This window comes from Heteronotia binoei, chromosome 13 (assembly GCF_032191835.1).
Source record: "Heteronotia binoei isolate CCM8104 ecotype False Entrance Well chromosome 13, APGP_CSIRO_Hbin_v1, whole genome shotgun sequence".
In the NCBI taxonomy this organism is placed as follows: Eukaryota; Metazoa; Chordata; class Lepidosauria; order Squamata; family Gekkonidae; genus Heteronotia; species Heteronotia binoei.
Genome location: NC_083235.1, coordinates 2,147,460 through 2,159,477, shown reverse-complemented (window position 1 = coordinate 2,159,477; position 12,018 = coordinate 2,147,460). Strand labels below are relative to the sequence as shown.

Genomic DNA, 12,018 nt, shown 5'->3' with positions numbered 1-12,018 from the left:
GGCTAGATGGCCATCTGACAGCAATGAAGAGCCTGTGAATTTAGGGGGAGGTGTTTGTGAGTTTAGAGCGGTTCCTCAGTGGAACAGGCTTCCTCCTTGGGAGGTGGTGGGCTCTCCTTCCTTGGAGGTTTTTCAACAGAGGCTAGGTGGCCCTCTGACAGCAATGAGGTCCTGTGAATTTAGGGGGAGGGGTTTGTGAGTTTAGAGCGGTTCCTCAGTGGAACAGGCTTCCTCCTTGGGAGGTGGTGGGCTCTCCTTCCTTGGAAGTTTTTCAACAGAGGCTAGATGGCCATCTGACAGCGATGAAGATCCTGTGAATTTAGGGTATGTATTTGTGGGTTTCCTGCACTGTGCAGGGGGTTGGACGAGAATTCAGAGGTGGCCAACGGTAGCTCTCCAGATGTTTTTTTTTGCCTACAACTCCCATCAGCCCCAGCCAGCATGGCCAGTGGCTGGGGCTGATGGGAGTTCTAGGCAAAAAACATCTGGAGAGCAACCGTTGGCCACCCCCTGGACTAGATGACCCTGGAGGTCCCTTCCAACTCTTTGATTCTATGACTCTATACAAAGGCACTGTTGAGGTATGGCCGAAACGGACCCACCATGAGAATCATTAGCACACCACGAAGTCATTGACTTATTCCAGTCCGGCATTAAAGGGCAGGGGAGGCAGTGTTTGTCCCGGGGTGGAAGAGAGAAGCAGCACCGCGTTTTCGTTTCCTCAGTGCCTGGGTGGGGAGGCAGCAAAGCAGAGAGCGCGGCCAGCCTGGCCTCCGCTACCCACTCAGCGGTGCCTCCCCTGCCCCTCTGCAGTCTGCGTATTTCTGCACCAAGGAGTAGAAGGCCTTCCAGACAGCCGGGTCACGGAGGCACAGGGTGCCTCCCCCCCGCCACTCTTCGGCCCGATTGCGGTTCATGTCTCCAACGCAGGCCCAGCCAGGATCGCTCTCGGTCGCCACGCACCACTTGGAGTGGTCCACCATAGTGGAGAAGGCAGGCCCCGGTTCCTGGAAGGCCACGGCCTCCACGTTGTAGACATGGAAGGGCCCCGAACAGTTGGAGGGCAGGATCCCTCGGGACCTGAGCCAGAACTCGGCATAGAGGTTGCTCGCAAGAGCCTCCGTCAACCAGCCGGAGTACAGATCTGGAAGGGAGAGAAGATGATGATGATATTGGATTTATATCCCACCCTCTGCTCCGAATCTCAGAGTGGCTCACAATCTCCTTTACCTCCCCCCCCACAACAGACACCCTGTGAGGTAGATGAAGATATTGGATTTATATCCCGCCCTCCACTCCGAAGAGTCTCAGAGCGGCTCACAATCTCCTTTCCCTTCCTCCCCCACAACAGACACCCTGTGAGATAGATGAAGATATTGGATTTATATCCCGCCCTCCACTCCAAAGAGTCTCAGAGTGGCTCACACTCTCCTTTCCCTTCCTCCCCCACAACAGACACCCTGTGAGGTGGGTGGGGCTGAAAGGGCGCTCACAGCAGCTGCTCTTTCAAGGACAACCTCTGCCAGAGCTATGGCTGACCCAAGACCATTCCAGCAGCTGCAAGTGGAGGAGTGGGGAATCCAATCCGGTTCTCCCAGATAAGAGTCTGCACACTTAACCACTACACCAAACGCTCTGAGAATGAAAACATATTAAGAAGAAGATGATATTGGATTTATATCCCACCCTCCACTCTGAAGAGTCTCAGAGCGGCTCACAATCTCCTTTCCCTTCCTCCCCTACAACAGACACCCTGTGAGGGAGATGAAGATACTGGATTTATATCCCGCCCTCCACTCCGAAGAGTCTCAGAGGGGCTCACAATCTCCTTTCCCTTCCTCCCCCACAACAGACACCCTGTGAGGTAGATGAAGATATTGGATTTATATCCCGCCCTCCACTCCGAAGAGTCTCAGAGGGGCTCACACTCTCCTTTCCCTTCCTCCCCCACAACAGACACCCTGTGAGGTAGTTGAAGATACTGGATTTATATCCCGCCCTCCACTCCGAAGAGTCTCAGAGCGGCTCACAATCTCCTTTCCCTTCCTCCCCCACAACAGACACCCTGTGAGGTGAACATATGAAAAACATATGAAGCTGCCTTCTACTGAATCAGACCCTTGGTCCATCAAAGTCAGTATTGTCTTCTCAGACTGGCAGCGGCTCTCCAGGGTCTCAAGCTGAGGTTTTTCACACCTATTTGCCTGGACCCTTTTTAGTTGGAGATGCCGGGGATTGAACCTGGGACCTTCTGCTTACCAAGCAGATGCTCTACCACTGAGCCACCATCCCTCCCCAAGGTGGGTGGGGCTGAGAGGGCACTCACAGCAGCTGCCCTTTCAAGAACAGAGTCTCAGAGCGGCTCACAATCTCCTTTACCTTCCTCCCCCACAACAGACACCCTGTGAGGTGGGTGGGGCTGGAGAGCGCTCACAGCAGCTGCCCTTTCAAGGACAGAGTCTCAGAGTGGCCTACAATCTCCTTTCCCTTCCTCCCCCACAACAGACATCCTGTGAGGTGGGTGGGGCTGAGAGGGCTCTCACAGCAGCTGCCCTTTCAAGAACAGAGTCTCAGAGCGGCTCACAATCTCCTTTACCTTCCTCCCCCACAACAGACACCCTGTGAGGTGGGTGGGGCTGGAGAGCGCTCACAGCAGCTGCCCTTTCAAGGACAACCTCTGCCAGAGCTCTGGCTGACCCAAGGCCTTTTCAGCAGGTGCAAGTGGAGGAGTGGGGAATCAAACCCAGTTCTCCCAGATAATAATAATAGTAATACATTTTTATTTATATCCCGCTCTCTCCGCCAAAGCAGGCTCAGAGTCTGCACACTTAACCTCTACACCAAACTGGCTCTCCAGATGATGATACTGGATTTATATCCCACCTTTCACAATGAATCTCAAGAGTCCCAAGAGCAGTCACAACTTTCTTTACCTTCCTCCTGCACAACAGACACCCTGTGAGGGGCTGAGAGAGCTCTGACAGAAGCTGCCCTTTCAAGGACAACTACAAGAGCTACGGCTGACATAAGGCCATTCCAGCAGGTGCATGTAGAGGAGTGGGGAATCAAACCCAGTTCTCCCAGATAAGAGTCCGCACACTCAACCACTGAACTAAACTGGCTCTCTAGAAGAAGATACTGGATTTTTATCCCGCCCTTCACTCTGATTCTGAGTCCCAGAGCAGCCTACAATCTCCTTTACCTTCCTCCCCCACAACAAACACCTGTGAGGTAGGTGGGGCTGAGAGAGCTCTCACAGAAGCTGCCCTTTCAAGGACAACTGCGAAAGCTATGGCTGACCCAAGGCCATTCCAGCAGCTGCAAGTGTGGAAGTGGGGACTCAAACGCAGTTCTCCCAGATAAGAGTCTGCGCACTTAACCACGACACCATGCTGGCTCTCGAAAGGAAAATGGGAAACAGTGATTCTAAATAAGCACAAAAGCAGATCAGATGTGGAGTGAAACCATTAAGCCAGGGATGCCGAATTCATTTGTTAAGGGCTGGATCTGGCATAAATGAGACTTTCGGGCCGAGCCATGTGTATCGTAAAATGTAATGCCAGGTAGCAGAGATAGCAGAGGCTTTGATCTATAGCTCCTGTGCGATTGAGCAAGCCTGGCAAAGCAAGGTGTGATGCAGAAGGAAGCAAGAAAGAGAGAAGGAAGCAAACCACGGCCAGTTGCTTGGCAGCCTGATAGGAGCCTTCCAGGGTTCTGATCCAGCCCTCGGGCCACCGGTTTGACACCCCTGCAGTAAGCCTTTTCAGCTATTCGACTTTGCTTACCATCCCCAAAGCGGCCAAACTTGGCGAAGCTGATAAATTCCTTCCCCTCCAACGACGTCAGTGTGATGCTGGAGTTCCAGGGCTCCTGCTGGACGTGACACCCCTTGGAAGCATTCAGCAAGGCGGGCAAGTCTTCGGCAAAGCTCCCTTCCACCCGATAGTCGTACACGAGAGGGTCCGTGAACAGCAGTTGTCTCCCTGGGGCAGAAGGCGACAGAGCATGGGACACCTGGAGGCGGCTTCTTACAACAGCAGCAGCAGCTGCACTGGGGGCATTTTCACTGCTCCAAGTGGCACAAAGGCTCCCTCTAGGGAAGCTGGCAAAGGTAACAGCAGGCTACAGCAGCTCTGCTGAGTAATAGTCCTTTTGGGGATCCCAGCCCTTGTGGGTGACCAAAGAGCCCCGTCAGCTAGAGAAGAGCTGCACCGGACTGCGGGTGTCTGCAGAAAGGCAGCCAGAACCCAAATGCATCTCTGCAATTCTGACTCCCATTTCCCCTACCTTGGACCCATTTCCAGGAGAAACGGAAACCTCAAAAAAGATGATATAGCAGGGGTGGCCAACGGTAGCTCTCCAGATGTTTTTGCCTACAACTCCCATCCGCCTCAGCCATTGGCCATGCTGCCTGGGGCTGATGGGAGTTGTAGGCAAAAAAAACATCTGGAGAGCTACCGTTGGCCATCCCTGTGATATAGCATTGGGAAAAGTCCAGAAAAGGGCAACTAGAACAATTCAAGGGTTGGAACACTTTCCCTATGAAGAAAGGTTAAAACGCTTGGGGCTCTTCAGCTTGGAGAAACGTCAACTGCGGGTGACATGATAGAGGTTTATAGGATTATGCATGGGATGGAGAAGGTAGAGAAAGAACTACTTTTCTCCCTTTCTCACAATATGAGAACTCCTGGGCATTCAATTAAATTGTTGGGCAGTCGGGTTAGAACGGATAAAAAGAAGTTCTTCTTCACCCAAAGGGTGATTAACATGTGAAATTCACTGCCACAGGAGGTGGCGGCGGCTACAAGCAAAGCAAGCTTTAAGAGGGAATTGGATAAAAATATGGAGCAGAGGTCCATCAGTGGCTATTATAGATGGAATTCTCTGTCTGGGGCAGTGATGCTCTGTATTCTTGGTGCTTGGGAGGGGCAACAGTGGGAGGTCTTCTAGTGTCCTGGCCCCACTGATGGACCTTCTGATGGCACCTGGGTTTTTTGGCCACTGTGTGGCACAGAGTGTTGGACTGGATGGGCCATTGGCCTGATCCAACATGGCTTCTCTTATGTTCTTATGAAAGCAGAGGACTTAGAGGCTGTTTGGGGCAAGTTCCTGACCGCTTTGCCCATGTTGTTCTGTACACTATTTATCCATGTTCAGTACATACACAGCAACAATTAGACAGCCTTCTTTATATCCCTGGGGGAAAGTCAACTTTGTGGCACTCTTCTGGCCCCTTCCTTCCCAGAACTTAGAAAGCACCAGCGTCCTGAATCCCACAACGAGCGTTCAGCCCACGCGAAGAAGACCCCACCACACTGTCCACCTACCGATCTCCTTGAACTGACTGTAAGGGAAGGTCACGCACAGGAAGCTCTGGCCGTTGGGCAGGCCGCTTCTAGGCCAACTGTAGTTCGTCTGGAGGTCCGGGAAGTGCGGAGTGCTGTGGAGCAGCCAGAATCCCTGGGCGCTATCCAGAAAGATCACTCCTAAAATGGGGGTGGGGGGGAGAGAGGATCACAGCACCAGAAAGCAAACTCAACTCCTGCCTGCCGGGACAGAGAACTAAGAGAAGAGATCCCAGCCCTATCCGTTCCAAGATGGAGTCTCTACTCGTCCATTGGACTCCACTCCCCTTCCCGAGAAGCTCTTCATGGCAGAATGATCGGGAAGTTATTAAATTATATGGCTACCTTCAGTCAGAAGGAACTTGATGGCAATTTATACACACACAAAAGAACTGTTAGAGCAGTTCCTGAGTGGAACAGGCTTTCTCCTCGGGAGGTGGTGGGCTCTCCTTCCTTGGAGGTTTTTCAACAGAGGCTAGATGGCCATCTGACAGCAATGAGGATCCTGTGAATTTAGGGGGAGTTGTTTGTGGGTTTCCTGCATTGTGCAGGGGGTTGGACTATATGGCCCTGGAGGTCCCTTCCAATTCTAGGATTCTATGAACTTCCTGACCGTCAGAGCAATTCCTTAGTGGAACAAGCTTTCTCCTTGGAGGTTTTTAAACAGAGGCTAAGTGGCCATCTGACAGCAATGAGGATGCTGTGAATTTAGGAGGAGGTGTTTGTGGGTTTCCTGCATTGTGCAGGGGGTTGGGCTAGATGACCCTTGAGGTCCCTTCCAACTCTAGGATTCTGGCATTCTAAGTTCCCACAGACTTCCTTGGGAGGTGGTTTCAACTTGTGATGTTTTTCAACAGAAGCTAGATGGCCACCTGACAGCAATGTGGATCCTGTGAATTTAGGGGGAGGGATTTGTGAGTTCCCTGCATTGTAGTAACTAAAGGTGGCCCTCAATCCCAACTTGCATCCTTCACCGTGTCCCCCAATTCACACCCTCCTACATGAGCGGGAAGGGAAGGTCCAACTGAATCCCTGTGGTCTGTACACTGACTCCTCTGGATGAAGCCAACCTGCCAACCTGTTCTGGGAGAATGAGACACATGTCAGGGGCCCAAGCATCCAGTCCCTCCATAAAGGGCACACTGACAAGGACTCCTACAGCACAGCAGTGCGCCTCAAAGCAAGGCAGATGGCAATCTCTAACCTTCAGTGTTGGGTGGAGCTGCTGAGCTCCATGAGGGGTCCTTACCTTTGGTGTGTCCTTTGCTGGAAGTCAGCTCTCCTGGCGGCTCGTCATTGTAGAGGACGTGGGCCGTTTCCGCCTCCTGGAAGGTGACAGAACACAGGGCCCCTGAGAGGATCGGCCTTTCCTCTGCTCACACCCAGCACAGCCTTGTCACATGTCAGCCTTCCCCGCAGCTCTTTCTCTACCTGGGTTATTCCCAGGTTATTTCTTCTTCAAAATGGGGGTCTCCCACAGAGTCTGTCCAAAGGGTTACGTGGGGAACTGATGCAGGAACCACAAGGAGGCAGATGAGGTTCCAGCGTTTTCAGCAACATTTATTGAGGGTTCTCTGACATAACTTCTTGGATTGCGCAGTGAAACTTCTCAAGAGTCACAAAATATCTTTGCCGGCATCACTCCCTAATTCCATGTACACAGCAGTGTGGAGGAATACTGTCACATCCCAAATAGACATATCCCTGAATCATAACCATAAATTATTAGGGGAAAGTCTCAGCCTCTCTTCCCTGTTGTTGGCCCTCCAGAGGAATTGGATGGCCACTGTGTGAAATAGGAGGCTGGACTAGATGGACCCTCCCTGGTCTGACCCAGCAGGGCTCTTGTGATGTTCTTTTCAGGGGAAGGCCTCGGCCTCTCTGCCCTGTTGTTGGCCCTCCAGAGGAACTGGTTGGCCCCTGTGTGAGACAGGAGGCTGGACTAGATGGACCCTCCCTGGTCTGACCCAGCAGGGCTCTTCTGATGCTCTTCTCAGGGGAAGGCCTCGGCATCCCTGCCCTGTTGTTGGCCCTCCAGAGGAACTGGTTGGCCCCTATGTGAAACAGGAGGCTGGACTAGATGGACCCTCCCTGGTCTGACCCAGCAGGGCTCTTCTGATGTTCTTCTCAGGGGAAGGCCTCGGCCTCTCTGCCCTGTTGTTGGCCCTCCAGAGGAACTGGCTGGCCCCTATGTGAAACAGGAGGCTGGACTAGATGGACCCTCCCTGGTCTGACCCAGCAGGGCTCTTGTGATGTTCTTCTCAGGGGAAGGCCTCGGCCTCTCTGCCCTGTTGTTGGCCCTCCAGAGGAACTGGCTGGCCCCTATGTGAAACAGGAGGCTGGACTAGATGGACCCTCCCTGGTGTGACCCAGCAGGGCTCTTCTGATGTTCTTCTCAGGGGAGGGCCTCAACCTCTCTGCCCTGTTGTTGGCCCTCCAGAGGAACTGGCTGGCCACTGTGTGAGACAGGAGGCTGGACTAGATGGACCCTCCCTGGTCTGATCCAGTAGGGCTCTTCTGATGTTCTTCTCAGGGGAAGGCCTCAGCCTCTCTGCCCTGTTCTTGGCCATCCAGAGGAACTGGTTGGCCACTGTGTGAGACAGGAGGCTGGACTAGATGGACCCTCCCTGGTCTGACCCAGCAGGGCTCTTCTGATGTTCTTCTCAGGGGAAGGCCTCAGCCTCTCTGCCCTGTTGTTGGCTCTCTAGAGGAACTGGCTGGCCTCTGTGTGAGACAGGATGCTGGACTAGATGGACCCTCCCTGGTCTGATGCAGCAGAACTCTTCTTAACGCTGATGCCTCTCTTTTAAATTAAAACGCTGTTGTAAAGAAAGCCAGGCTTTAGACCCCAAAACCATCTAGCAGAAGGGGAGAGTATCCTGATCCCCACCCCAGCGAGGCCTGGCTTGGCCCTCAGCTGCCTTCAGGTTCAAGGCTTCCACACCTGGAGTTATACCTTTGCCCTGCAGACCCTTTCCCCAGACTCACCTGCCTCCGTGCGGCTTCCATGTACAGCTGTTGCAGAGTCCGGCCCACGGCCCCCTCGGTGCTGTTCATGAGACTCTGGCCTTCCACCCAGCCCTGCGTGTGCCCGTCTTGGTACATGTAGCGCATCCCTTCAGCTGAGGATCTGTGATGGGATTTGGGCAGTTTGTAGACAATAAACCTGTTGCAGAGAAAACACAGTGAGTGGACAAGAGACCCAGGCCTCTTGGAAGACGCTGACCCCAAGGGTGCCCCTACATGGTGTCCCCTTCATCCAGCCCACACCAACTGGAACTTTGGCTCAGCAAAGCTTTCAATCGGACACCGGTTTTGATTGCAGATTTTTAAAAATATTGTTGCCACGGTGTGACTGAAAGTAAAATGTGACAACCATTTTATTAGTGGCTCTGCCTCACTGGGCAGGTATTTTGTGGCTGTACCCACCACCCTGTGTCATAATAACATTAGAAGGGCCCTGCTGGATCAGATCAGTGATCCATCCAGTCCAGCCTCCTGTCTCACACAGTGGCCAATCAGTTCCTCTGGAGGGCCAACAAGAAGGGCAGAGAGGCTGAGGCCTTCCCCTGAGATGAACATCAGAAGAGCCCTGCTGGGTCAGACCAGGGAGGGTCCATCTAGTCCAGTCTCCTGTCTCACACAGTGGCCAGCCAGTTCCTCTGGAGGGCCAGCAATAGGGCAGAGAGGCTGAGGCCTTCCCCTGAGAAGAACACCAGAAGATCCCTGCTGGGCAGACCAGGGAGGCTCCATCTACTCTGGCCTCCTGTCTCACACAGTGGCCAACCAGTTCCTCTGGATGGCCAAGAACAGGGCAGAAAGGCTGAGGCCTTCCCCTGAGAAGAACATCAGAAGAGCCCTGCTGGGCAGACCAGGGGAAGGTCCATCTAGTCCAGCCTCCTGTCTCACACAGTGGCCAGCCAGTTCCTCTGGAGGGCCAACAACAGGAGGGCAGAGAGGCCGAGGCCTTCCCCTGAGAAGAACATCAGAAGAGCCCTGCTGGGCAGACCAGGGAAGGTCCATCCAGTCCAGCCTCCTGTCTCACACAGTGGCCAGTGGATCTCACACAGTGGATCTTCCAGATAAGAGCTATGACTGCCCCAAGGCCATTCCATCAGCTGCAAGTGGAGGAGTGGGGAATCAAACCCGGTTCTCCCAGATAAGAGTCCATGCACTTAACCACGACACCAAACTGGCACTTAACCACGACACCAAAAGATAATTCCAGACACTGCCAGGCCTTTTAAATGCCACTGAATTCAGTGGGGGAGTAAATCCAACCCACGAGGGCCGAACTAGACACCCCCCCTTTCCCCATTCCTTGGTGAAGCCGGGGGGAGGGGTCTCACAAAGGCAAAGACAGCTAAACCCTCCATTCTGGCCGGCGTTTGTGAAGCAGCTGACTTCCACGAGACAGAGCAAGAAAGGGTCTTGTGCAAAAAGCCCCCCTCCCCATTATCCAAAAAGAGCAGGCAAAACAGCGTGCCTTTCATTCCCACAGACTGGCTGGCTGGCATTTCCAAAATAGGGACGTGGGGGGGGGAGACAAGGGGCGTGATCCAGTCTCTGGCCACCGTGGGTGGCACCGTGCTCCCCCTTCTTGTTTTGGGGAGTCTCTGGGCAACGTTTTTCCCAATCTAGGCACAATCCATGTGGCTCCCCTGTTCTTTTCCCCAAAGAGAAATTAGAAATCCCACTCGTTGCAGCACAAAGGAGCGGCTGTGGTGAGGTTGTTAAGGGCCACATTCGAGCCCTGCCCACAGCCAAGACGGAGAGCTCACAGTTTCCAATCGGAACCAAGTTTGAGTCCAGGGACACTTTTAAGGCCAACACAGTTTTGTTCAAGGCATGAGCTTTTGTGTGCATACACGCTTCTGCAGGTACAGAGATGTGGAAAAGTGTGCGCCTACACAAAAGCCCAGAATGAAACTGTGTTGGTCTTCAAGAGTGTAACTGGACTGAAACTTTGCTCTGGGACCTTCTGCAAGCCAAGCAGAGACCCTACCGCTCAGCCACAGCCCTTTCCCAAACGCAACCAAACAGTGGGAAATAACCCAGACTCAATGAGACACAGAGCCATGAATCGCGAGCCCAAACCTAATTTTAACAGTAAGGTGATGAAAGATTCCTTTGAGAGCCAGTTAAATGTAGTGGTGAAGTGTGCGGACTCTTATCAGGGAGAGCCAGGTTTCATTCCCCACTCCTCCACTTGCACCTGCTAGCATGGTCTTGGGTCAGCCAGAGCTCTCTTATCTGGGATAACCTGGTTTGATTCCCCACTCCTCCACTTGCACCTGCTGGAATGCCGTTGGGTCAGCCAGAGCTCTCTTATCTGGGAGAACCGGGTTCGATTCCCCACTCCTCCACTTGCACCTGCTGGAATGGCCTTGGGTCAGCCAGAGCTCTCTTATCTGGGTGAACCGGGTTTGATTCCCCCCTCCTCCACTTGCAGCTGCTGGAATGGCCTTGGGTCAGCCAGAGATCTCTTATCTGGCAGAACTGGGTTTGATTCCCCATTCCTTCACTTGCACCTGCTGGAATGGCCTTGGGTCAGCCAGAGCTCTCTTATCTGGGAGAACTGTATTTGATTCCCGACTCCTCCACTTGCACCTGTTGGAATGGACTTGGGTCAGCCAGAGCTCTCTTATCTGGGAGAACCGGGTTTGATCCCCCACTCCTCTACTTGCAGCTGCTGGAATGGCCTTGGGTCAGCCAGAGCTCTCTTATCTGGGAGAACCGGGTTTGATCCCCCACTTCTCCACTTGCACCTGTTGTTATGGACTTGGGTCAGCCAGAGCTCTCTTATCTGGGAGAACCGGGTTTGATTCCCCACTCCTCCACTTGCACCTGTTGGAATGGACTTGGGTCAGCCAGAGCTCTCTTATCTGGGAGAACCGGGTTTGATTCCCCACTCCTCCACTTGCAGCTGCTGGAATGGCCTTGGGTCAGCCATAGCTCTGGCAGAGGTTGTCCTTGAAAGGGTAGCTTCTGGGAGAGCCCTCTCAGCCCCACCCACCTCACCGAGTGTCTGTTGTGGGGGAGGAAGGGAAAGGAGATTGGGAGCCTCTGGGAGACTCTGCGGGGGAAGGGGAGCAGGGGAACAGGTCTGGGGGAGGCACGCACCAGTCCACGGGCTGCCCAGAGTCGTCGTAGCAGGAGATGCCCCCGCGGGCAGGGCTGCAGCAGGCCAGGATCAGGGCCACGAGCAGGAAGCGCAGCATGACGGCGGTGGGGGAGGAGGAGAGCCCTGCGGCAGGCCAGGTAATCCCTGCAAGGAGAAAACGAAGCGTAGGCGGCTGGGTGCTGGCTCTGCCGGCTGCTCCCCAAAAGGGCAAGCAGCCAGAGGGCACTCCCGCCTCCCCGCCGCGTGCTTCTCAGCATATGCAGAACGCTGCTCCTCTTCCTCTGAGCAACCCAGGCGCACCCACCAGCTTACCTGCGCCGTGCCTCTGAGCATATGCAGACTGCTGCTGCTCCTCCCCTGAGCGACCCAAGCGCGGCGCATCCCCCCCCCGCCTCCCCGCGCCGTCCCTCTGAGCATATGCAGAGTGCTGCTCTTCCTCTGCTGAGCAACCCAACCGCGGCGCCGCCTACCTGCGCCCTGCCTCTGAGCATACGCAGAGCGCTCCTTCTCCTCCCCTGAGCACCCCCCCAACCGCCTACTTGCAGCGCG

At 54.1% G+C, this 12,018-nt stretch overlaps 1 protein-coding gene across 1 annotated transcript; it reads right to left on the bottom strand.

The window, feature by feature from the left end:
* Positions 1 to 655: 655 nt before the first annotated feature.
* Positions 656 to 11,607, bottom strand: DNASE2 (deoxyribonuclease 2, lysosomal). Its single transcript, XM_060252419.1, has 6 exons — positions 11,469 to 11,607; positions 8,334 to 8,511; positions 6,595 to 6,670; positions 5,328 to 5,486; positions 3,786 to 3,983; positions 656 to 1,144 (listed from the first exon to the last, which is right to left on the bottom strand). The coding sequence occupies exons 1-6, from the start codon at positions 11,564 to 11,566 to the stop codon at positions 777 to 779; spliced, it is 1,077 nt and encodes a 358-aa protein (XP_060108402.1). The 5' UTR covers positions 11,567 to 11,607; the 3' UTR covers positions 656 to 776.
* Positions 11,608 to 12,018: the final 411 nt, after the last annotated feature.

Coding starts and splice junctions, on each gene's coding strand:
- DNASE2 (XM_060252419.1), bottom strand. CDS start 11,566: ATGCTGCGCTTCCTGCTCGTGGCCCTGATCCTGGCCTGCTGCAGCCCT. Junction 8,512..11,468: donor TCTGGGCAGCCCGTGGACTG/GTGCGTGCCTCC, acceptor TCTCTGCAACAG/GTTTATTGTCTACAAACTGC. Junction 3,984..5,327: donor CAGTCAGTTCAAGGAGATCG/GTAGGTGGACAG, acceptor CTTCTGCCCCAG/GGAGACAACTGCTGTTCACG.